The sequence below is a fragment of the Felis catus genome, chromosome A3 (assembly GCF_018350175.1).
Source record: "Felis catus isolate Fca126 chromosome A3, F.catus_Fca126_mat1.0, whole genome shotgun sequence".
In the NCBI taxonomy this organism is placed as follows: Eukaryota; Metazoa; Chordata; class Mammalia; order Carnivora; family Felidae; genus Felis; species Felis catus.
Genome location: NC_058370.1, coordinates 110188791 through 110213582, shown reverse-complemented (window position 1 = coordinate 110213582; position 24792 = coordinate 110188791). Strand labels below are relative to the sequence as shown.

Sequence of the window (24792 nt, the reverse complement as noted above, 5' to 3'; positions counted from 1 at the left end):
AGAGAAAGAGAGAAAGAGAGAAAGAGAGAAAGAGAGAAAGAGAGAGAGAGAGAGAAAGAGAAAGAGAAAGAGAAAGAGAAAGAGAAAGAGAAAGAGAAAGAGAAAGAGAAAGAGAAAGAAGAGAGAAGAAAAGAAAAGAAAAGAAAAGAAAAGAAAAGAAAAGAAAAGAAAAGAAAAGAAAAGAAAAGAAAAAGAAATTAAAAAAATGTTCTCCCTGTGATGGGAAGCCTCAGGATTTACTACTCTCTTGACAGCTTTCCTGTCTGTCACAGAGCAGTATATCTGCATGCCGGACATCGCATCTCTGGTATTTACTCATCTCAGAACTGCGAATCTCTACTTTTTGATCACCTTCCTCCACTTCCTCCCTAACTCAAAGTGCTTCTTATTCAGTAAGTAAAACACATATCTACTACTAAAGTTGGAAGCTGGACATGTGAACTAAAAAGAAGACATACGCCATCACCATGACAACAGTTCTGTTCTATGTACAGTGCTAGACTTTGCCTGCATGTCAGGTTTGTCATAGCACTTGGGAAAGTGAAGGGGAGAAGGGTAACTCCAGAAAAGCCGCACCAACAAGACCACTGGAATGTGACTTTATCACCCCACTAAAATCATGTCACTCACGTCACTTTGGGGATGGAATGGGCCCCATACTCTTATCTCATTTGGTTAGCACTAAGCCAGTTAGTTAGACCAGGGCTATTCTGGTGACACTTCGTTATTTTTTAAGGTGAAACTTTGTTAACCATTTTCTCCTTAAATGTACTTAAGCAGAAGTTACCAGAAATAGAAATCTACTCCCAAATGAGAGGAAAAACACCTTCACCATTTTACCATGTCATTCAAAGTCTAGAATGTGAAGTTTAATACTTTTAAATTACATTTTATTTATAATCTACTGACACTTACAGAGTAAGACGACATCCTACTCAGATATAACTATACCTAAAGTCATAAGTGCTCCAAGTAAAAGCCATCCAGCTTGGGTGCGCTGTAAAGACAGCCTGCTATTTTGAGCAGCGGTTCGTAAGAGATCTTCAGCGATACTAACTACCATCTGCAAGAGAAGTTCAGAATTGGATTTTAACTGAAACAAGTTAAAGAAACCAAGTAAGAAAATACACAGCTAGTGCGCCTTATTAAAAAAGGAAGTTGTTCTTTTTTGTTGTTCCTGTTAACATGTTTTAAAAGATCCAACATCAAGACCTACTTCATCTCGATCACACTGTCGTCTGTGAGGAGACCCTGAACAGCACAGTGGTTGAGAGAGAGCTCTAGAGCCAGATTGCCTGGGTTCACAGTCCAGCTTTGTCATTTCCCGGCTTTCTGATCTGGGACACCTTCACCTCCCTGCCTCAGTTCCCTCACCGGGGAAATAGGAATAATAGGAATGCCAACCTCACTCCAGCAAGGATTAAATAAGTTAATACAGCAAAGCACTCAGAACAGTTGCTGGGTCCATGAAACCACTTAATAAATGCTATTATTGGTAGCACCATTATCCTATATCAAAAGATTTGTTGAACTCTTAATATGTTTCTGCCATTAAAATAATCTTACAGCACTTATAGTCTTCGAGAAGTCACAGGGAAATGGGAAGTAACAAGCAGCACATGAATGACAAAAGAGTGAGCAGATGTAGTAGTGGTCCACAAGGGCAAAGGTTATCGCAGACAGAGTAGCTCTGAAGAAATTTCATGAAAGAGATGGAACTTGAATTGGGCCTCTAAACAAACAGATACGTTTGGTTCACCTGACCAAGAAGGGGGATGAGATGCTATTGTGTGAACACAGGCATGAAGGCTGCAAAAGGCATGGAAAGAGAGCAAGACGACTAGTCTAAGCAGAGCAGTGGGAACGCAGAATGAATGGGTAGAATGACAGCAAATTGTGGAGGTGCCGGTTTACCAGACCGAGGGGATTCTATTTACTCTCTGAGCACCGGGTAGTCCCTAAGGGTCTCGGAGCTAATGTGAAAAATGCAAGTGGTGTGGGGAGACGAGAGAAAGGCTGCAGGCAGGATAATCAGAGAGGAGGCAGTTGAAGGACAAAGGGAGATGGAAGCCAATATTCGAGTGGTAGCTATGGAGCTCGTAAGAGTGAATAGATCTGGGCCTAATGTCCCAGAAAGAGTAAGAAGTTAAAAACCTAGCCCCAATCTACATATGTAAAGTTGCGGACAGTATTTACATAAATGTTTAATATTCTTGAGAAAAAAAACCATAATAGTATTAGTAGGTATAGTAGAAAGAAAAAGAAAAAAACTGACTCATAATAACCACTGATTATTATTACCAAAATGCTAAATGCAATAGCATATTCTCCTGATATCTTTGAATAGAGCAATGTGAATTTTTATCTCTAAAAGCTGAAAGAATAGCTCTGATTTCTACATAATAACTGTTAAGGGTTTGGGTTTTTTTTTTTTTCTCTAAAATAAAATGATACTACCCCCAGACAACAGAATTAAAGAATTAAATATCAAATTTGAATTAGGGTCTGTCAACTCCATATTAGCATAACACTATATTTTATACTATTATATTAAAATTGTTTGATCACCCAGCTCAGCATCAAACACAGGAGGTGTTCCAATAAAGACTAAAGCCCACGTGACAGCACTCATAATTCCGTCGTACCTTTCCCTTGGCATGAGGAATGCCCAATGGACACTGATGAACTCCACCTAACAGAGCAGCCATTGCAAAGCTGTATCCACTAACGGCTTCCGGTGACGTTTTCAAGTTGTTGAGCCGTTCTGCACACCTGTCTAGAAAGGGTGTCAACTGGAAAGGTAATGCCACCGCCACACAGCGCAAACACCATGCGGCAGCAAGCCGAGCAGCCATACTCGGATGAAGAAGCACGGAAGTCACAGTCTCCAAAAGTCCTAAAAAGAAATACTCAAAAAATTACTCTTTAACGAAGTCCAATGATTCCATGAACTAGAAGACTACGTGTAACACAATGATTAAAATCATAATCATTATGGTTTTAGTCACATACATTCAGAACTTTGCCACAAAACACATAACATCATCTCAGAAACAGCAGAGAACTTCAAAGAAACATTTTCTACAAAAGAGTATAATTACATCTAATAAAATACAAATGATGTAAAAATTAAATGAATATTTAACAAACGTTAGCCAATTATTACAAACTACCATGACGTCTTTGTCTCCCCAAACTTTCTTTCACTATTTATTCAACATTTACAATTACCGTGAATCTTAACTTAAATAAAACCCAACTGATCTAAATGATCTAAAAACTGCTAATTATGATGACAAGCAACTAATCAGGAGTTAAGTATCAGTTACACTTCTGACTTTCTTTTTTAAATAGTGAAAAGAATCCCAGCAAGTAAATGAATTCTCATACCTATAGATGCTTCCTGAATAAGAGGAGAGGCAGTAGCATTCAGGCTCTGCACCAGGCTCCCGAGCTCCTGGAGGGCACAGACCATCACATGCTGGCTTGCTGCGATGTCTGCCGCTCCAGATTTGTTTTCACCGCTAGTATCATTCACGACTGCTTCTGGAAACACACAATCATGCGTTTGATGTGGGTGAGTTAAATTGTGACATAATGTTTTTGATTTATACAACTGATATTTATTTTAAGTTTATTTATTTATTTTGAGAGAGACAGAGATAGGGCGAGTGGGGAAGGGGCAGAGAGAGAGGGAGAGAGTGAGAATCCCAAGTGGGTTCTGCACTGCCAGCACAGAGCCCAGGTAGGGCTTGAACCCATGAAGTTCTGAGATCGTGACCTGAGCCGAAACCAAGAGTTGGATGCTTAACCGATTGAGCCACCCAGGCGCCCCCTACAATTGGTATTTTTGTATCAACATTTATACCAGTTGATGTCTGCGTGCTAAAAACTCTATTTCTTGGCAGAACACTTGTGTAATTAAATGATGAAGTGACTTAAAAACACTGATTAATGACATCATGACAGTACTTCAATACATACTGGGATATCTTGTCTGCTTTCAGGAATACACCTAGCTCTAGTAAGCAGTAGCAAATCACATTGTACAAAGCACTGGCTCTGGAGAAAGGAAACCTGGGTTCCTGTCCCATCTCCACCAGTCACGCCAGCTATGTGACTCTGGGCAAGATACTCTGCTGACCCGAGTCTTAAATTCCTCATCTACTGAGAGGGTTAAGGGCCTATCTCAACGGGTACTGTGGTGATTAAAGAAGACAGCACAATGCTGCCCGCAATACATGTTCAGCAAATGTCAGCAGTCATTACTGTCACTTTATTATTATTGCTATCTCAAGTGCTGCAACAGTGTCAAATTTCTGACTAAAAAGGAAGTAGATCTATAAGGAAACTGGCTTTAGAATTTCTTACTGAGATGTTCCTCAAAGCTCCTTTAGCTTTGCTGCCCCCTTCCCTGACCCTTCATTAGAATTAAAATGTATTTAACATAAAGACAACTGAAGATTCCTTGCCAAATTAATTGAGAATATATTCTGGCCCATAAATCCCAGACAGATAGCATAACATTCAGTTCTGCTTTTAAGATTGTTTAAATTTTTATTTATTTATTTATTTATTTATTTATTTATTTATTTACTTATTTTTAAACTAAAACTGTATATAAAACATTTAATTTATTGGTCTTTTGGGGGTATTTGATGTATCACCAGTGTCTTACAACTGAGCCATTAATCTTGTCGCTTCATCAACATTAACTGGCTCGTTTTCATGACACTGCTGAGGAATCGACTATTTCTGCAGAAGTTCAAGGGAAAGTCCTTTGGAGAAACATGCAAGTTCCTTTTGTATATCTACAAAAGCTTTATTCACTCTGTTAACTTTTCCATCATTCACAATGTTTATCTTCTTAAGATTAGTGGTAACTGGTTTTGCTTTGTTTTTAGTCTTAAAATTTTTTGGCTGGCTATATGAAATCCATTCCTGGACCTTTGCCCTCTTAGTTTGCTCTTGGCCATTGTCTTCGATAACCCTGTGCAGCAACTGAAGCTCCAAGTGACGCCATCTGCACGCCTTGTAAGATTTTTTTAAAAATCAAATGGCTAGTCTGTTGCCTTAAGATTAAGACCCTTATGTGACTGTAAAACTTCGTTACCTTTATTGCATTCATTGTGTATTGACAGACTATAAAAATATATAATACATAATTATGGAAGAGAATAGATTAATACACTACAGATTGTAATTTTCATTACGGACCTCTTTATTTTTACCTATTTCTAGACTTGGAAATGCATGAACTCCACCTTTTGATTATTAAACCATAAGCCCCTTGACCAGGTATTATCTATATCTGGTTCACTATTTTATTCCCACAACCTGGCAGTGTTTCTGGCACTCAAACATTTCTTCCACACATCAACGTACAAGTATTTGTCAAGTTGTGAAACTAGGACAGACTACTATTTTAAGATAACTAAAGAATGATGCCTCATTAGGGGTGCCTGGGTGGCGCAGTTGGTTAAGCGTCCGACTTCAGCCAGGTCACGATCTCGCGGTCCGGGAGTTCGAGCCCTGCGTCGGGCTCTGGGCTGATGGCTCAGAGCCTGGAGCCTGTTTCCGATTCTGTGTCCCCCTCTCTCTCTGCCCCTCCCCCGTTCATGCTCTGTCTCTCTCTGTCCCAAAAATAAATAAATGTTGAAAAAAAATTAAAAAAAAAAAAAAAAAAGAATGATGCCTCATTCATTTAAACACCCTTCAATTCACAATTCATAATTTTTAGTTAACCCTATACATTTAAAAATGGTTTGCTAAGTAAGCTATTATAAACAATGAAAGCTAGGGGTGCCTGGGTGGCTCAGTTGGTTAAGCATCCGACTTCGGCTCGTGTCATGATCTCAGGGACTGTGAGTTCGAGCCCCATATTGGGCTCTGTGGTGACAGCTCAGAGCCTGGAGCCTGCTTCAGATTCTCTGTCTCCCTCTCTCTCTCTACCCCTCCCTCACTCATGCTCTGTCTCTCTCTTTCTTTTCCTAAAAAAATAAATATTTTTAAAAACTTAAAGAAAAAAACAATCAAAACTATAACTATTTGTGAATTTACTTTTATGGATTTTAGAAAATGTTTAATATATTCTCTAAATATAAGTTACCGAGTATTCTCTATTCATTAAATTTTTATTTCTAAAGAGCACTAGTAGGCAATATAATTTGCATGATTAGAATTAATAAAACTGAACTGTCCAGAATTTATATTTTACCTTATATAGTTCCCTAACTGGATTACAAGCCAACTGGATTGCAAGAAACTTTTTTTTTTTTAATTTTTTTTTTCAACGTTTATTTATTTTTGGGACAGAGAGAGACAGAGCATGAACAGGGGAGGGGCAGAGAGAGAGGGAGACACAGAATCGGAAACAGGCTCCAGGCTCTGAGCCATCAGCCCAAAGCCCGACGTGGGGCTCAAACTCACGGACCGCGAGATCGTGACCTGGCTGAAGTCGGACGCTTAACCGACTGCGCCACCCAGGCACCCCAAGGATTGCAAGAAACTTTTATGTCACTCATTATTCAAACCCTGAATTACTGCTTAGAAAATCTCAGATACTCAATATTTGTTAACTGAAAATTTTATAAATGGACATTTCTTTGAAAAGGATTTCTTTTAATTATGAATTACTGAGGTTTCACAGTGTATCCTCTGGTGGGCTAATAACCACATCTTCACAGTAAGCCTAGTAATGGAGGGAAAACAAACAAACAAACTTGTGTTTATAAAAAAAAAAGGGTCCAAGCAGAAAAATTACAATAGACTGTTCCTTAAAGACAGCAAAGCACAATAGAGCTTACCAGGAGAGCTCTAACACCAGTATAGGTACTGGAAATAAAACAGAAAACCTAACCTTTCAAACACGCTACCGAAATCTGTAAAAATTCTATTTCACTGTAATGACATTGTTTGAATAACAAAATAAGAGTCTTCAATAAAACTATTAAAACACAGTCCAGAAAGTGACACGAATGAATCAGATCTATTATATTTATCAAGAATAATAATACAAAACTAAATGACTAATCAACTAGACACATCAAGATATCGATTCTTACCTACTGCTTTCATCTGTTTCCCAATAGCTTGGCATATTTCTTTGGCAGCTGCAATCTGGGCTTTTTCACCTAGCAAACTGCCCACGGTAGCTCTTAGGATAAAGGAGACACATCGTCTTGAGTACACAGCCTCTACGTGAGTTTGTGTTGCCCGAGGATGGGAGACCAGATCAAGTACGTGAGACAAGAATGTAGCAAAGCTACGCTCCAACCATTGACCACCCAACGTAGTCACAAAAACGACATACGCCTATAAATAAAGATACAACTTCAGATAAATTATATAAATGAACTGAAATTACAGATAAAGCAAACACAGAAATACATGATGACAGTATGCAAAATAACTTATATTTGAGAAAAGTTTTCAATTAGCAATAATTGCGCCTCGGATAAACCTCATTGGCTACGATACTGCCACTGCGCAAAGCTAAAATAACTTATATTTGAGATGAAAGTTGAGAAAATTGACAACTTGAGACCTGGTGGATTAAAAACTGTCCTTAAGATAATAGCTTCATGGGTTGCCTGGGTGGCTCAGTCGGTTAAGCGGCCGACTTCCGCCCAGGTCATGATCTCGCGGTCCATGAGTTTGAGCCCTGCGTCGGGCTCTGTGCTGACGGCTCAGAGCCTGGAGCCTGTTTCAGATTCTGTGTCTCCCTCTCTCTGACCCTCCCCCGTTCATGCTTTGTCTCTCTCTGTCTCAAAAATAAATAAACGTTAAAAAAAAAAAAAAAAAAGATAATAGCTTCATGAAAAACACAAAAAGAGAATGGGGAGGGAAGGCTGAATTCACCCTAATACTGAGGAAGGTAAAAGGTTATAGGACTAAGAAAACTCGCACATCCTAAACAAACATGGACCTGGAAAATAGTTGCTTGTGATAGTAAGATAAAAATGGCTTACTATTATTTTACACTTGTTTTAGGAACAATGTATAGCTGGAGTGATTTTGACTAAGATCACAAAGAAACATTTTATCTTATAATGTATTAATTATTCTTGGATCATTACCCATAATACCTTATTTGGTTAATTATTATTTTGAAATTATAATTCCAAGTCAGGATTCATTTCATAATTACACTGGTGATTAATCATTAATGATAATCCAATCAAAGTATTAACCAATATGGTTGGCTACCGGGTAGCTGGAGAACATTAACATCTAAATGCCTAAAGCTATTTGAATATAATTTCAAATAAAACTGAATTATTTTACATCTGATTTTCTGCCAAGTAAAATTTGGGAAAATGTTATTGGATACTTATATAAATATAGTAGACAAAGGCTTATTTACACATCATTAAGAATCTATCTTTCCATATAAGTGTGTAATTTGGAATCTGAATGTAATTCATTCATTTGGTAAAATAAATGTTTTGAAAGAAACCAGACAAGGTTAAAAACTTGGGTGTACTGTTACTTAGTAAGAATGTTCCATGAGATTTCATAAGCAATGCAAACAGAATTCTTTTATATGTATACATTACAAACCTGTGTGACTCCAACTCTCACTTCACGATTAACAGACCCTCCGACTTTTAACATTTCTCCACCACTCTTTAGAAAACCTGACCCTCCACGTAGAAATCCTGTGGCCATGAGTTCTAAGACTTCATCAAATGTCGCTCGCTTCACATTCTGCCGCATTACTTTCAGGAAGAAAAATAAATTCATAAGCAATATATCTTGCTATTAGTTGAGTAACACTTTCTTATAAATCTAGCTTAAAATTCAAGAAATTATTTTCAAGGATTCTTTACTACAAAGGAGATAGGGTCCTTTTGTTCTCTTACAGTCTTTACATTTACAATGTACTTGTAAAAATAAATTCAACTTTGAAGCTAAATGCTAGGAAATGGAATGAGCTAGATATTAAAGGTAATTCAATAAATTGATGTCAAAAATAGCTTAATAATACTGTTAACCTTGATATATGTAACACAAGGACAAAGCACACCCACAGCCCTCATTGATCACAGCCCTCATTCCCAGCTGAGGTGGACTCAAAGAAACTTTGTCAAGTACATGCTTTTTACACAATGGTTAGCAATAAATTAAAATGTCACTGGACTGCCGCTGACTTGCCCTCCCTTATACAGAGCTTCATATTTTACAAAGTCCTTTCACAAACAGCTGCAAACATAATCCTCACAAAAAGTCTGTAGGAGAGGTATAAAGCTCATGATTAAGTATGTTAACTTTGAATTTGGCTGCCTGGGTTTGAATTTCAGTTCTGACACTTAACACTTAACAGAATATAAATTAATACAATCGCTCGATTTCCTTGTTTATAAAATAACAGTACTTATAGGGCCACCTGGGTGGCTCAGTTGGTTGCATCCGACTTTGGTTTCGGCTCAGGTCATGATCTCACAATTCATGAGTTCAAGGTTCATGAGTTGGAGCTCTGCATCGGGCTCTCTGCTGTCAGCACAGAGACCGTTTCATATCCTCTGTCCCCCTCCCCTACCCCTCCCATGTGGCCGCATGTGTGCACACCCTCTCTCTCAAAAATAAACATTTAAAAGTAAATAAATAAATAATAGTACTTATAAGTCACAGAGCTTTTGTGAGGATTAAATAAAACAATTTTGTTATATGCTTAATTCAGTGCCTGGCACAGAGAGCTTGGTAAATGTTACCTGTCATCATCATCTAATTGCACAAATTGAAATAATTGAAGATAAAGAGACTACAGCTCAGAGGGCTTCACAGCTAATTAACATAAGAGCCTGGACTTGAATCTATGACATCTGATTCTCCTTCTACTATATAGAGGTGACATAGGGGTGGGGACAGTAGCAAACGGTGGCTCAGAGCATCTACTCACAACCCTCCCTCACTGACGCATCTCTGTGGAACTGTGAGGCACAGCACAAATCACATGACAAATCAATGATGCCTCTGATTTTGCTTAAAATAGTCATCAAAACAAAAACAAACAAACAAACAAAAAACAAATACTGTGCTATAAGAAGGGTCTACTCACAGAGATTGAAAGTAAGAAAGCATATAAAGTGCCAGACTCTGGTCCCTTGACGATTACACAATACCATTTCATAAATCTTACTTGCTTATATATCCAGTATACTTGATATATGTTATCTTGTATGTTAAAACCATAAAAAAATGCCTATATCAAGAAAAATTCCATTTGGGTAGTAGACAAAGATACTCAACAATTTAAAACTTTAAAGTGGCTTGCCTCTAAGAAAGAACTCTCTTAGATGAATTCCATATACCTTCAAGTATCTGTTATAATGTACATTAGGGGCTAGCAAACAATACCTGTTGCCTGTTTTGGCATCAATGCTGTAGCCATGACTGTTCCTAAGAGTTTAGATACTGCCACTCGAACCCCATAATTTGAGTTTTCCAAAGCCTTAAAGCAGAGAGTGGCAATATTTTCCAGTTCAGCAGTCCACATGAACACAGCTTCATTCTGTAGTTCTAGTAGACACTGGAATTAAAAAAAAAAGAAAAGAGAAAAAAAATAAAGTACATCCTAGAACTTCCACTTCCATAGATATAATAAGAATCAGATTTACTCTTTCTCCTGAAATAACTAAAAAAATTAAATTAAAATATATGAAACAATAGTTTTCAAGACACTGGACATCAGGCAATGAAGCACAGTGAGCCTTAGGAGATGGAAAATAAAGTTAACCCTATCATTGTCCCAGCTTACTGCCTTGAGTTTTCAGTACTTTGGAGAACATATTTAACAGTAATTCTTATATTAGAAAGAAGAAAAGTCTTAAATCAATAGCCTCAGCTTCCCCTTAAGAAACTAGATGATGCAGAGCAAATTTAGCACAAAGTAAGCAGGGAAAAAAAGAGAATAATAAGATAAAAAAGCCAAAGTAGAAAACTGAAAAGAAAAACAGAAATAAAACCAAAAGCTGCTTCTTTGTGATGACCAATAAATTTGACAAATCTCTAGCCAGACAAATGAAGGAAAAAGGGAGAAGACACAAATCACCAGAATCAGGAATGAAAAAGGTCACATCATTACAGATTCAATATATATTAAAAGAACAAATAGAATATTATAAACAACTTGATGCCAATAAATTTGACAACTTAAATGAGACAGATAACTCACTGAAGAAGAAATATATAACCTAAATAGCCCAATATCTATTTTTAAAATTGAATTTGTATACAAGTAAAACTGGGAAAACTAAAGATCAATGGATTGTGTCAATGTCAACACTGTATTAAACTAGTTGTAATACTGTACTATATTTTTGCAAGATATTACCATTGGAGGGAACTGGGTAAAAGTTTATAAAGACTTCTCTATATTACTTCTTATAATTGTATGTAAATCTACAATTATCTTAAAGTAAGAAGTTTAACTCGAAAACAGTAACAACAAAAACAACACAAGAAATCAAGTATAAAACAAAAGGCATTTGACAAAATCCAACATCCATTCCTGCTAAAATCTCTTAGCAAGCTAGGAATATGAAGGCACTTCCTCAATTTGGTAAAAGTCATCAAGAAAAACCAACACTTAACACTAAATGGCAAAGTACTTAATATTTTCTCCTTAAGGATCTGGAATAAGACATGGATCTTTGCTCTCATGTTTTCGTTTTTGTTTTTAATGTTTTATTTATTTTTGAGACAGAGAGAGAGAGAGAGAGAGAGAGAGAGAGAGAGAGAGACAGAGTGTGAGCAGGGGAGGGGCAGAGATTGAGGGAGAAACAGAATCCGAAGCAGGCTCCAGGCTCTGAGCTTCAGCACGGAGACCAACGTGGGGCTCGAACTCAAACCATGAGATCACGACCTGAGCCGAAGTCAGACACTTAACCAGCTGAGCCATCCAGGTGCCCCTTTGCTCTCATGTTTTTAATTCAACATTGTACTGAAGGATTTAGCCAGAGCAAGAGACACCCATGTTGGAAAACAAATAAAACTGTCTTTATTCTTAGACAACATGATTGTCTATGTAGAATATCTGACAGAATCCATTAAAAGAGCTGACAGAACTTATAAGTCACTTAGCAACACTGACAGATACAAGGTCAATATACAAAAACCAATTGTATTTCTGTGTTAGCAATGAACAATTAGAAATTAAAATTTTAAAAATCAATACCATTTAAAATAGCATCAAAAATATAAAATGCTTAAGAATAAATCGGACAAAAGATGTACACGACCTACACCTAGACTCCACAAAGTGTTGTTAAGAGAAAACAAAGAAGACCTAAATAAATGGAGAGATATATCACATTCAAGGGTTAGAAGATTTAATATTGTTAAGATGTCAACTCTTCCATGGATAAGGAAGATGTGGTTATATATATATGTATATATATGTATATAATGTATATGTATATGTATATGTATATACATATATATGGAATATTACTCAGCCAAAAAGAATGAAATCTTGTCATTTGCAATCACATGGATAGAGCTAGAGCATATTATGCTAAGTGAAATAAGTCAAAGAAAGACAAATACCATATTATTTTACTCATATGTGGAATTTAAGAAACAAAACATATGAACAAAGGGGAAGGGGGGGAGAGAGAGGGAAGCAAACCATAAGAGACTCAGTGACAGAGAACAAACAGGGTTGATGGAGGGAGGTGGGGGGGGGATGGACTAAATGGGTAATGGGTATTAAGGAGGGTACTTGTGATGAGCACTGGGTGTTATATATAAGTGATGAATCACTAAATTCTACTCCTGAAACCAATATTACACTATATGCTAACTAACCAGGATTTAAATAAAAATGTGAAAACAAAAAAAAAAAAAGGAAAAAAAGATATCAACCCTTCCTAAATTGATCTATAGATTCATTGCAAAACACCAGCATGAATCAGAATCCTAGCATGTTATTTTTCAACAAACTGATAAACTAATTCTAAAATTCATATGGAAATGCAAAGAGCCTAGAATACTATTTTGAAAAAGAACACAGTTGGAAGGTTAATACTACCTAGTTTCATGACTTATGAAGGTACAGTAATTACGATAGTGTTATTGACATCAAAATAGATCAATAGAACATAAGAGTCCAAAAACAGACCCATACATATATGGACAATCAACTTTCAACAAAGGTTCAAATGCAAGTTAGGTGAAGAAAGGATAGTGTTTTCAACATGGTGGTGGAACAAGTGAATATACGTGTGCAAAAAAGAAAAAAATGAAAAAAAGAACTTTGATTCATACCTTGTGTCATATTTAAAAAATAACTCAAAATGGATCATAAAAGAAATAACTTCGATTCATACCTTCCACTATATTAAAAAATTAACTCAAAATGGAGTGTATATATAAGTATAAAACTATTAAACTTCTAGAGGGAAACATAAGAGAAACTTTCAGCTAGGAAGTTTTCTTAAGATACAAAACCAGCAGTATGGTCTATATAAGAAAAATTGGTAAATTGGACTTGGACGAAATTCAAAACTTCTCTTCTTAGAAAAGCACTATTTAGAGAATGAAAAGACAGTCCACAGCTGAGAAAAAAATATTTACAAATCATGTATCTGATAAAGGAATACATAAAAAAACTATAAAGTACTGTCAAAACTCAATAATAAGAAAACTCCATAAAACAATGGGCAAAGGATTTGAAGAGATTCTTCGCCAAAGAAGGTATGGATGGCAATAAGCACATCAAAATATGTGTCTGTTTTTGTGCCAATACCACGCTGTCTTGATGACTACAGCTTTGTAGTACAGGCTAAGGTCTGGGATTGTGATGCCTCCCACTTTGGTCTTCTTCTTCAATATTTGGCTATTCGGGTCTTTTGTGGTTCCATACAAATTTTAGGATTGCTTGTTCTAGCTTTGAGAAGAATGCTGGTGCAATTTTGATTGGGATTGCACTGAATGTGTAGATTACTTTGGGTAGTATTGACATTTTAACAGTATTTCTTCCAATCCATGAGCACGGATTGCTTTTCCATTTCTTTGTATCTTCTTCAATTTCCTTCATAAGCTTTCTATAGTTTTCAGCATACAGATCTTTTACATCTTTGGTTAGGTTTATTCCTAGGTATTTTATGATTCTTGGTGCAATTGTGAATGGGATCAGTTTTTTATTTGTCTTTCTGTTGCTTCATTATTAGTGTATAAGAATGCAACTGATTTCTGTACATTGATTTTGTATCCTGCAACTTTGCTGAATTCATGTATCAGTTCTAGCAGACTTTTGGTGAAGTCTATCAGGTTTTCCATGTATAGTATCATGTCATTTGCAAAAAGTGAAAGCTTGATTTCATCTTTGCCAATTTTGATGCCTTTGTTTTTCTCTTGTTGTCTGATTGCTGATGCTAGAACTTCCAACACTATGTTAAACAACAGCAGTGAGAGTGGCCATCGCTGTCGTGTTCCTGATCTCAGGGGGAAAGGAAATTTACCCAAGGGATGCAGGAGTGCTGATGCATAGGGGCACTTGTACCCCAATGTTTATAGCAGCACTTTCAACAATAGCCAAATTATGGAAAGAGCCTAAATGTCCATCAATTGATGAATGGATAAAGAAATTGTGGTTTATATACACAATGGAATACTACTTGGAATGGAAAGAATGAAATATGGCCTTTTGTAGCAACATGGATGGAACTGGAGAGTGTTATGCTAAGTGAAATAAGCCATACAGAGAAAGACAGATACCATGTTTTCACTCTTATGTGGATCCTGAGAAACTTAACAGAAGACCATGGCGGAGGGGAAGGGAAAAAAAAAGTTAGAGAGGAGGGAGCCAAACCATAAGAGACTCTTGAAAACTGAGAATAAACTGAGGGTTGAGTGGGGGTGGGAGAGAGGGGAAAGTGGGTGATGGGCACTGAGGAGGGCACTTGTTGGGATGAGCACTGGGTGTTGTATGGAAACCAATTTGACAATAAATTTCATGTAAAAATAAATAAATAAATAAATAAATAAATAAATAAATAAATAATAAAAAATATGCTCATCATTAGTCATTAGGGAAATAGAAATTAAAGCCACAATGAGATGTGGGTACATATATACAAGAATGGCTAAAATGAATAAGCATAACTAACCAAATGTTGGTGAGGATGTGGAGGAATTAGAAATCTCATACATTGCTGGTGGAAATATAAAATGGTATGATTACTTTGGAAAATCGTTTGGCAATTTTTTAAAAAGTGAAACACAAATCCATCATAAGATCCAGTTATTCTACTCCTGGGTATTTACCCAGGTAAAATGAATGCATATGTCCACACAAAAATTTGTACACAGATGTTCATAGCTTTTTTTGTAATAGTCTACACTGGAAGCAACTCAAATGTCCCTAACCGGTAAAGGAATAAACCAACTGTAGTACATCCACACAATGAAATACTACTCAGCAATGAAAAGAAAATGAATTATTGATACATGTGTAACAATACAGATGAATCTTAAATTACATTGAGTGAAAGAAGCCAGACCCCCCCCCAAAAAAAGAGAGAGAAAGAGAGAGAGCACATACCACATGATTCCATTATACATAATTTTATAAAATGAAACTAACCCATGGGGACAATAAGCATGCTATCATATTTTAAAACTTAAAAAAAAAAAAAAAAAAAAAAAAAGAGCAAGCAGGAGAAGGAACAGCATTATAAAGTGGCCAAGCACTAACCTTGGCAACTGCACACCGAACAGCCATTGACCGGTCAGTCAAGAGGGATCTGGCATTCTTGTAAATATCACGATGAGAGGAAGCTGCCGCACCTCCCAGTCCGTTCAGAACTTTCTGTAGACTCATTAGGATTTCACTTCGCCCTTGAGACTAGAAGTGAACATAAATCAAACTGAAAACTTTGTTGTAAAACAAATTCCAGGTTTAAACAAGAACATACCAAAACACAACAGTTTTCTGGGGTTCCTGGTCTCATAGTCTTACCTTTAAATTGTAAACAGTAAGTAATGAAAAGCAAAATAAAATAAAGTATCCTAGAAAGTACCTGAAAGGTAAGAGTAGTTATTAACTTCAATTAAGTAATACCTTTCTGAGAAATTAGGTTACAACTAGAAAACATATTCTAATGTTTCCACAATATGTTGAAGTGCAGCTTAATGAGAACATGAAAACAAATTCAAAAACTTCACTATAAGTGTATCTCAAGGATCCAAAACCTCAGAATGTGAATGGTTAAGCAAAACAGTAGTTAAGTAATACAGGCATTCTAAGAGAAGAACCATCCAACACATTTAAAAAATGTGTCACAGAGATATGCTAAACCTTCATCTTTTTGTAGTTCCTGTTGTCATACTCTTACACTTACTCAAACACAGATCTCTTCCACTAGACTTGATGAGGTCAGGAACCACATCTTGTTCATCTTTATGTGCTTACTACCTGACAGTATGTCCTCAATCATGGTTTAATAAATGAATGGACAAATGATTCCCAGAAGAAGGGTTGTCCAAGAAATCTTTACCTTTCCGAGATGCAGGAATTAGACTGTGAGAGTCCAGGGCTTGGTCCAGTTTTAGTCAACACCAAGTTGATAAGGAACTTTCAGAAGTAACATGAAACTGACATCACAAAATAGAACTATTTTTACTAAATAGCAGCTGCTGTGGATTGAATAGTGTCCTCCGAAAAGATTAGTTCAAGTGTTAAGCCCCATTACCTGTGCAGACAACTTGATGTGGAAATCAGGACTTTGCGGATGAAATTAAATAAAAACAAGGTCATACTCTATTGAAGTGGCCCTACTCCAATAGTTGGCATCCTCATAAGAAAAGAAGAATTTGGATGCAGAACACAGGTACGGAGGGAGAACACTATGTGACAACAGAAGTAGAAATTAGAAATGTGTCCATAAATCAAGGAATACCAAGGAACAACAAGGGACTGCCAGCAACCACTGGAAGAAAGCAAGCAAGGATTCTTCACAAGTCTTCAGAAGAAGCATGGCCTTGCCAAACATGTTGATTTGGGATCTTAGCTTCCAGAACTGTGAGACAACAAATTTCTGTTGTTTTAAGTCCCCATGGTCATTCATTACCCTGGGCAACTCTTGGAGCCTAATACATTAATTATGACAAATAAAATGGCAATGCAAAAATATCCATAGGGCTAAATAAAAAATAATAAGTAAACCTATTTTTGCCCAGGTGCCAAGGAAAAGCATTCTTTTCCTTCGCACTGAAATATAAGGTAATATACATTAAAGAAGGAGCAAGCGATGTATTTTTTTGCAAGTAATAATCTTAAATTACCTTCTTGCTAAGCACTAGGAGTACCACAGTGACAGGAAAAAAAGGCAAACATATATTTTTAACTGACATCTAACTCCTGCCAAAAGCAAAACATTTAAATAATATTTGTTGTAAAACTTACCTCTGCACTTTTCAGAGATTTCAAAAGATTATTCACTGTTTCTGGAAATGCACTTCCTAACATTCTCCCCATTTTTTCATAAAATGCTCCAACACAAGCCACTGCAGCCCTGTAAGAAGCGATGCTTTTACTGGTCACTGTTCAGGTTAATAAAACAATTTTCATGATACCTTTCTCATTTTCAGAAATCAATTTGTATTTGTGCAGGATACTTTTGGCTACAAATCCTTAATTTTCAGCTTTCAAAAACACCTTGTTTACTTACCTATTCATTATGATCACAACAAATACTACCGTTAATCAAACTGTATTGTTAGGAATACAAGAGAAAAAATATATTTATGTAAGAAATCATACCCATCCTTTGGGGAAAAAATGAAGTTTTCCTTTCATGAAAACTTCTCAAATTATGTCAATCCACAACGATTCCTTCTCTTCTCTCATTATATATAACACTCCATGTCAACCATTCATTTTCACAAAATTATGCTATATACTGTGTTGTGACTTGACCATTTATGTGACGAGCATAAGCTTTGAAGTCTGGCAGATCTATGTCTAAATCCTAGGACCCGCCACCTAATAGCTATGTGTCCTGAGCAAGTTACTGAGGCAGAAACATTAAATGTGCTCACCTCACTATCATATATGTAATAAATAACAGAATCATGGAATCAACCTTCATCTGTTTGACTCTAAATCCTGTGCTTTTTTCAATACTCTCCAGGCTGATAACAAAACGAAAAATGACTGAGGTCACATGCCAGAATATTCAGGGAATTCCTAAACAGAATCCATGAATCCACTGGAAATACATATGAATAATATGCAATATGTAATAAATTCTACTTAAGCAGAACTAGAAAATCATGTGTGGATTTGCTAAGTGGTGGAGAACTAAACCACCAAAGTTTAGTTTCAAATTCCAAATTAAACTGGAAAGCACTGGTGCTCTCTAATCTCTTCCAAAACTTTTGAGATCTACATCTATCCCAAACAACACAGAATCTAGTTACAACATACCTATGCAGTTGAAAACAGACTTAAAAATCAGTGTCCAGATTCAGAATAATGTCCCTGTTTCCTCTGTAAGCTATTAAACTGGCCCAGGCCCCTTGCATGGTGTTCTAGAGATGTATCTCTGGCCAGTCTCTGTTCTCAAACAGTAACTCTTTCTAGGTAACTATCCATACCAAAGAGTTCTACTTGCCAAAAGCTACGTTCTCAACTCAGAGCTCTGATATCCAGACCACGACTTCCAACTACCGACTATACACACTGTCCCTTGGATATTGCCTCCTGTCCTGCAAGTCAGCACACCCAAAACTGAACTTCTCATCTTCCCCTCATGACTTGTTCCCTCCTCTACTTTGCATCTTTCTGAAAAGCTCTGTAAAGTATAAAGAACCTACTTCTGTTTCCAATGAGAAGTTTCCTTTGCCTAGAAAACAGGTTGGCAAACGACTGCCTGCAGGCCGAATCTGACCCATTATCCAGCCTGCCACCTGGTTTTGTAAATAAAGTTTCCCTGGAACAGAGCTATGTTCGTTTATTTACATACAGTCTCGGGCAGAGGCGAGTAGTTGCAACAGAAATGTATATATGGTCTTATAAGCCAAAAATAGTTATTACCTGGCTCTTTTTCATGAAGTCTGTCAATCCCTGGCCTATCACATCCACCTTCCCTTCTTCCCATCTAACCACTTACTTGACTATTTCCATGTGTCCTTCCCTGTTGTTGATCTTCTTTGGCCAATGCTTTGTTGAGAAGCCTTCCTGACACTGCTCTCCGCTCACACCGCAGCTAAGCTTATTTAGGTGTCATTTCCCCCTCCCCACCCCACCCCGGACAACACTCCTCACTGTACTCTAACTGCTGATTTTCTTATTTGACCCTTTCATAGGACGTACCCCATTGCCATTATTCTTAAGGCTTGCTCTGAAAATGTCTGTCTTTGACCCAAACCACAAGTTCGAGCCACGAGTTGGGTAAGCCCTTAATTTAGAGGTCAGCAAATGTGCAGGCAAAATGGTCTCTGTCTCAGCTATTCAATTCTGCCATTATAACATGAGAGCAGCTACCACCCGAATGAATATGTCTGTATTCCAATAAAACTTTATTTACAAAATAGGCAGCAGGCTGGATTCGGCCTGTGGGCTAGTTTGCCCATTCCTGCCTTAATCCCATCACTTAGAAATTCTTGACTTTTCTTTCTATCTCAGTCAAGAATATTCTCTCCATCCAAATTTACCAAGAGATCTCTGTGCAAATTGCGGACACCACACCAATTCTCTGTAGTTTACTGAAAAGTCCCAGGGGCGATGAAACACATATTGAAAAAGAAACCCTTCCCCAGACCTACTTAGAGCTTTCATTGTCAAGCAGCATGCCTCAGGTTCCATTGACCTTGGGGTCTTTATGATCAGTAGTCCCTTATTAAGATAAGTTACTCAAAAAAAACCAAAACATCAAATTAAGTACTTACAGTTTTGTTGGTAAGTAGGCTGCAGTGTCATCTTTATTTCTGATAATATCATTACATTTATCAAGTGTTTGAAAAACAGTAAAAGTATCCCCAATGCTATAAAGGGCTGCCAGGTTTTTAGCTAACAATTTTCGTGTAGGTGGTCCAGGTGAACTACTTATTAATCCAGTTAATTGTTCAACAAGTTTTTTCTGTTTTTCCTTTACGTCAGTCTGTTATAAAAAATAAAGAACATTATCAGCTTTTTTCTTATGTGTGCTTTCATTACCTTTCAATCAAAATAAAAAATACTCAAAAGTTAAAATCTATATTACATTAGGCATAAAACCATAAATGAAAATGTTCAAGATAAGGAAAAGTTTGGTAAGAAATGAACCATTCTTGGGGCACCTGGCTGGCTTAGTCCGTCGGGCATGCAACCCTTGATCTTGGGGTTGTAAGTTCAAGCCCCACACTGGGTATAGACATTACTTAAAAATAAAGTCTTAAAAAGAATAAATGAACCATTCTTTCCTAAATGTTATCCTTCGTTCCCCTCCAATACCAAAAATTTAGCTGCTAATACAAGTGACTGCTCTAGATGAAAAAGTTTCCACACCAACTAAGAAACCAACAAAGGACGTAAAATATTGGGTACATGGACAACTGACATCTTAGAACCTAGCTAGGCTGCCCTGTAAAAGCCAAGTCAGCAGTTCATAAGACACAGGTCCGTGAAGGAAACCAAAAGAAACTCTAGGAGCCCTAGGCAGTAAAAAAAGATATTCAAATAGACTCATAGTCAATACTCAGAGTTCATTCATTCATTCAAGAAATGCTTATTGTGCACTTATTATATGCCAAGCACTATTCCAGGCACTGGAATGAAACAGTGAACACAACAAAGTCTCTGCCCTTGTGAGTTTATATTCTAGTGGGGAGAGGCAAAGTTTACCGAATAAACAAATGAATAGTGTGAGTTCTTACTGTTTTGTTCAGATTAGTAAGAAAAGGCCTCTCTAAAAAGAAGCGAAGGTGTGAGCTATGCAGATATTGAAAGAAAAATATTCCAAGCAGGAGAAACAAGGGCAAAGGCCTTGAGGTGGGAACTTGCTTGGGCGAGGACAGCAAGAAGGCCAGTCTGGCTGGCAGAGAGTCAGAGAGAGGAAGTAATGAGAGATGAAGTCAGAAGAATAGAAAGGACCAGATTGTATAGCCCCTTATACACCATTGTAAGAATTTTCTTTTTTTTTTTTTCTTTTTTTTCTTTTTTATTTTTTTAATTTTTTTTTTTCAACGTTTATTTATTTTTGGGACAGAGAGAGACAGAGCATGAATGGGGGAGGGGCAGAGAGAGAGGGAGACACAGAATCAGAAACAGGCTCCAGGCTCTGAGCCATCAGCCCAGAGCCCGACGCGGGGCTCGAACTCACGGACCGCGAGATCGTGACCTGGCTGAAGTCGGATGCTTAGCCGACTGCGCCACCCAGGCGCCCCAAGAATTTTCTATTTCATCCTGAGAATCTGAAGCATAAGAGGTACATGATCAAAATGTTTTAACAGGCACATTCTGACTACTGAGTGAAAAATACTCCACAAGGTCCATGGCTGGAAGCATAGTGAGCATTTAAGAAGGTGTTGCAATGATCCAGATGAGAGAGGAGGGTGGAAACAATGGAAATGATAACAAATAATTCAATTCTGGACATGTTTAGTGGATAGAACCCTTAGGATTTGCTGATAAATATGATGTGAAATTTCCAAAAGAGAGAAGAATGACTCTAAGGTTTATGACCTGAGCAACTGGAAGGAAGAAATGGTTGTTTCCTGAGATGGTCACCACTGAGAAAGGACAGGTTTGGAACGGAGAAATCAAGAATTTAACTTTGTATATGTTAATTTTGGGATGCTATTTAAAAGAGAAAGAGGTGGGGCGCCTGGGTGGCACAGTCGGTTAAGCATCCGACTTCAGCCAGGTCACGATCTCACGGTCCATGAGTTGAAGCCCCGCGTCAGGCTCTGGGCTGATGGCTCAGAGCCTGGAGCCTGTTTCCGATTCTGTGTCTCCCTCTCTCTCTGCCCCTCCCCCGTTCATGCTCTGTCTCTCTCTGTCCCAAAAATAAATAAAAAACGTTGAAAAAAAAATTAAAAAAAAAAAAAGAGAAAGAGGTAGCTGGAGATCTGCAAGTCATTACTGTATAGATGGTAGCAAAAATCATGAAATTAGATGATATCATTGCGGGAATAAATATTTGTATATACTCTTCACAACAAAATAAAATACCTATTACGTGTTTCAAGGGAGAGGATCAACTATGTCAAAAGCTGCTGATGGTCAACTAAGACGGAATACTGACCATTGGCTGGAACAATGTGAGATCACTGATGACTGGACAAAAGCCATTTCAGTGAAATGGATGCAGCAAATACTCAGTTGGAAAGGGTTTAAGAGAAAATAGAGACTTCTAGCTAAGGGCCATAAGTGAATCCATGCATTAACTTTGTCTTTCCAGAAATACTAGTAAAACTATATGAAAGGGCAACCACACACACACACACACACACACACACACACACACACACACACACACACACAAATGCACAAATCCACAAGAGCAAAGAAAACAGGAAAAAAATCAACAGAATATACAGAAGCCAGGTACCTCCAATGGGGAAAGCTGAGAAGAGACGCAACTTACAACACAGAATCCCATGAAGCTCATGTCTGTTTTGTTGTTGTTGTTTGAAGCTCCAGGTGCTTATGGAGGAGGGAGTGAATTATGCTTGGAACTGGAGGAAATGGTTGAGAGTCTAGAAGTTGTAAGACTCTCATACCTCTCTCCTCCATTTGGGACTGAGGAAGCTCCAGCACAGCTGTGGGCTGGAAAAACTGTACTGAAAACAGGGGATTAAACGAAAGTTTTCATACTGGATGTTGAAGCCTGGAGCCTTCTCCCCGAATTCCTAGAATCTAGGCAGCTAGTGATATGCCCTAGGACACTAGAGTAGAAAAGTCTCTTCCTGGGAATGACTAGCCAAGGGAAATCTATGATGCCAATGCCAGGGGTTCCTCAAACCACAGGACTGGCCTACAGTGAAGCACAGTTAGCAAACTTCACCCTGCCCAGGAAACGTACTACTCATTCTTAAATTTGAGCAGACAGCCAAACATTATCAGATATTTGAGGAAAGTATCTAATTTTAAAGACAGAAAACAAAACACATAATGAAAAGCAAGAAGGCTAAAACAGACTACGTAGGAAGAAGAAAACAGAAAAAAGCCACCCCATTATAACTCCTCAGAGAGATAAGTGAAGATATTGGGATTGCTAGACAGCGCGGAGGGACCACTTGCAAGGTGGAGATGAGTGAATTTAAAAGTCATATAATCATATTTTTCTCCAGTCACATTCAGTTGTCCGGGTAGAGACATGAAGTAGGCAAAGAGCTAGGTTCAAATGAGATTCTGGTTTTGCCACAAAATAGAAAAAGAACAGACAAAAATTTCTATTACTGTGTTATAGTCTCAATTCCATAAGTGACCCACAACCTTTCCAAAACATAATGCGTGCTCCCTTACAAAGCATGAACATATAATACTCTTCATTATGTAAACCCAGCTGGGAAAAAAAGCAATACTATACCTTGTTGGCAGCGACCAATACTTTATCAAGAAATCTCAACCATTCAAAGATAAAAACTGGTCTCTTTGCTTCAGTGATTTGAGCCAAAGCTTCTTCATTTAGCAATAAACTGTGGGCCAGCTCCATTACTGAAGTTTAAAAGTCACACCTTAACAAATCAAGAAATACTTGTAAGTATTTTTTTTTTTTAATGTTAAAAGTCAAAGCTTAGTGAATGCAACCACTAAGAATTGAAAAGTGTGGTTTTACTTCTCTTTTCATTTGCGGGAAATTTACATTACTTCTTTGAGGCAAAACCCAAGAACCTAATTCTAAAGAACAAGGGTAAAACAAAAACAAACATAAATGAGTCATGCTTGGTGAAGAAGAATGAAAAAAGGACAACTTAAATCAATACTGCAAATAACAGGGCGTCTGCCTGGCTCAGCCAGTACAGCATGCGACTGTTGAACTCGGGGTCCTGGGTTTGAACGCCACGTTGGGCATAGAGATAGCTTTTTAAAAAAAATATTGCAAAGAAGACGTTATTCCAAAAGAAATATGCCTAGCAAAACATATGTCATTAACCCATTCCACGAATGGGAAAACCACGGCACCAAGATCATACACCGGTTGGGCCTGACAATCCACCCTCCTCTTTTCTCGCCCACGGCTCAGTGCACAGCACCCTTACCCTCCCCTGGCCCAGGACGACGTCAAAACTCCCAGAATAAAGATCTCACACTGGAAGTCTGCAACAAGAGTCTTCTACGGTGACGGGATGGGGAAGGCCAGATCCCTGTGGCCGAAGATTTAGTGACAACCCCGGGCGGTCGGGGAAATGCAGCCCACAAAGGCTGCGCGCGCTGCGGGTCTGGGTTAGCCCGGCTACTCCGAGGACCGCCGTAGCGCAGCGCCCGGCCTGGGGGGAAATGTTAAGAGGCCGCCGCAGGCCTCGCAGGAGCCACTCAGGGCTGTCAACTACAGGAGGCGGTGGCTCGGAACCAAGCCCGGAGCCTGAGAAAGAAAAATGTTCCCTACGAATTCGATTTTCCTCCCCAGTCCTCTGAAAACATACGGGGGGACAGGGGTGTGTGTGCGTGTCACCGTGCGTGCTTTGGCCGCAACGGGGATGGCCTCACCTCCTAGTCTGGCAGGGGCTGAACAGCTGAGTTCCGGGGCCAGAAGCAGCTGCCAAACGACCCGGATGCCCCGCCTCCCGCACTCCTGCCAGCAGGAAACGAGAGGAGAGCGCGTGCGCGGAAGGCTCGTGTTGCGCAAGCGCACTAACTAC

At 38.1% G+C, this 24792-nt stretch overlaps 1 protein-coding gene and 2 pseudogenes across 2 annotated transcripts in view; all 3 read right to left on the bottom strand.

The window, feature by feature from the left end:
• HEATR5B (HEAT repeat containing 5B) overlaps positions 1 to 24765 on the bottom strand; it is a 99301-nt gene extending 74536 nt beyond the window's left edge. For both annotated transcript variants that reach the window (XM_006930362.5, XM_045054693.1), the window contains exons 1-11: positions 24641 to 24765; positions 23520 to 23667; positions 19897 to 20108; positions 17411 to 17519; positions 15701 to 15850; positions 10360 to 10531; positions 8563 to 8720; positions 7065 to 7314; positions 3391 to 3546; positions 2646 to 2896; positions 952 to 1063 (exon numbers count right to left, since the gene is read on the bottom strand). In XM_006930362.5, the coding sequence (XP_006930424.2) occupies positions 952 to 1063; positions 2646 to 2896; positions 3391 to 3546; positions 7065 to 7314; positions 8563 to 8720; positions 10360 to 10531; positions 15701 to 15850; positions 17411 to 17519; positions 19897 to 20108; positions 23520 to 23645 (1696 nt within the window). In that variant the 5' untranslated portion in view covers positions 23646 to 23667; positions 24641 to 24765. The remainder of the gene's footprint in view (positions 1 to 951; positions 1064 to 2645; positions 2897 to 3390; positions 3547 to 7064; positions 7315 to 8562; positions 8721 to 10359; positions 10532 to 15700; positions 15851 to 17410; positions 17520 to 19896; positions 20109 to 23519; positions 23668 to 24640) is intronic.
• LOC101081216 lies at positions 4675 to 5442 on the bottom strand (annotated as a pseudogene).
• On the bottom strand, positions 7343 to 7496 carry LOC111560000 (annotated as a pseudogene).
• Positions 24766 to 24792: the final 27 nt, after the last annotated feature.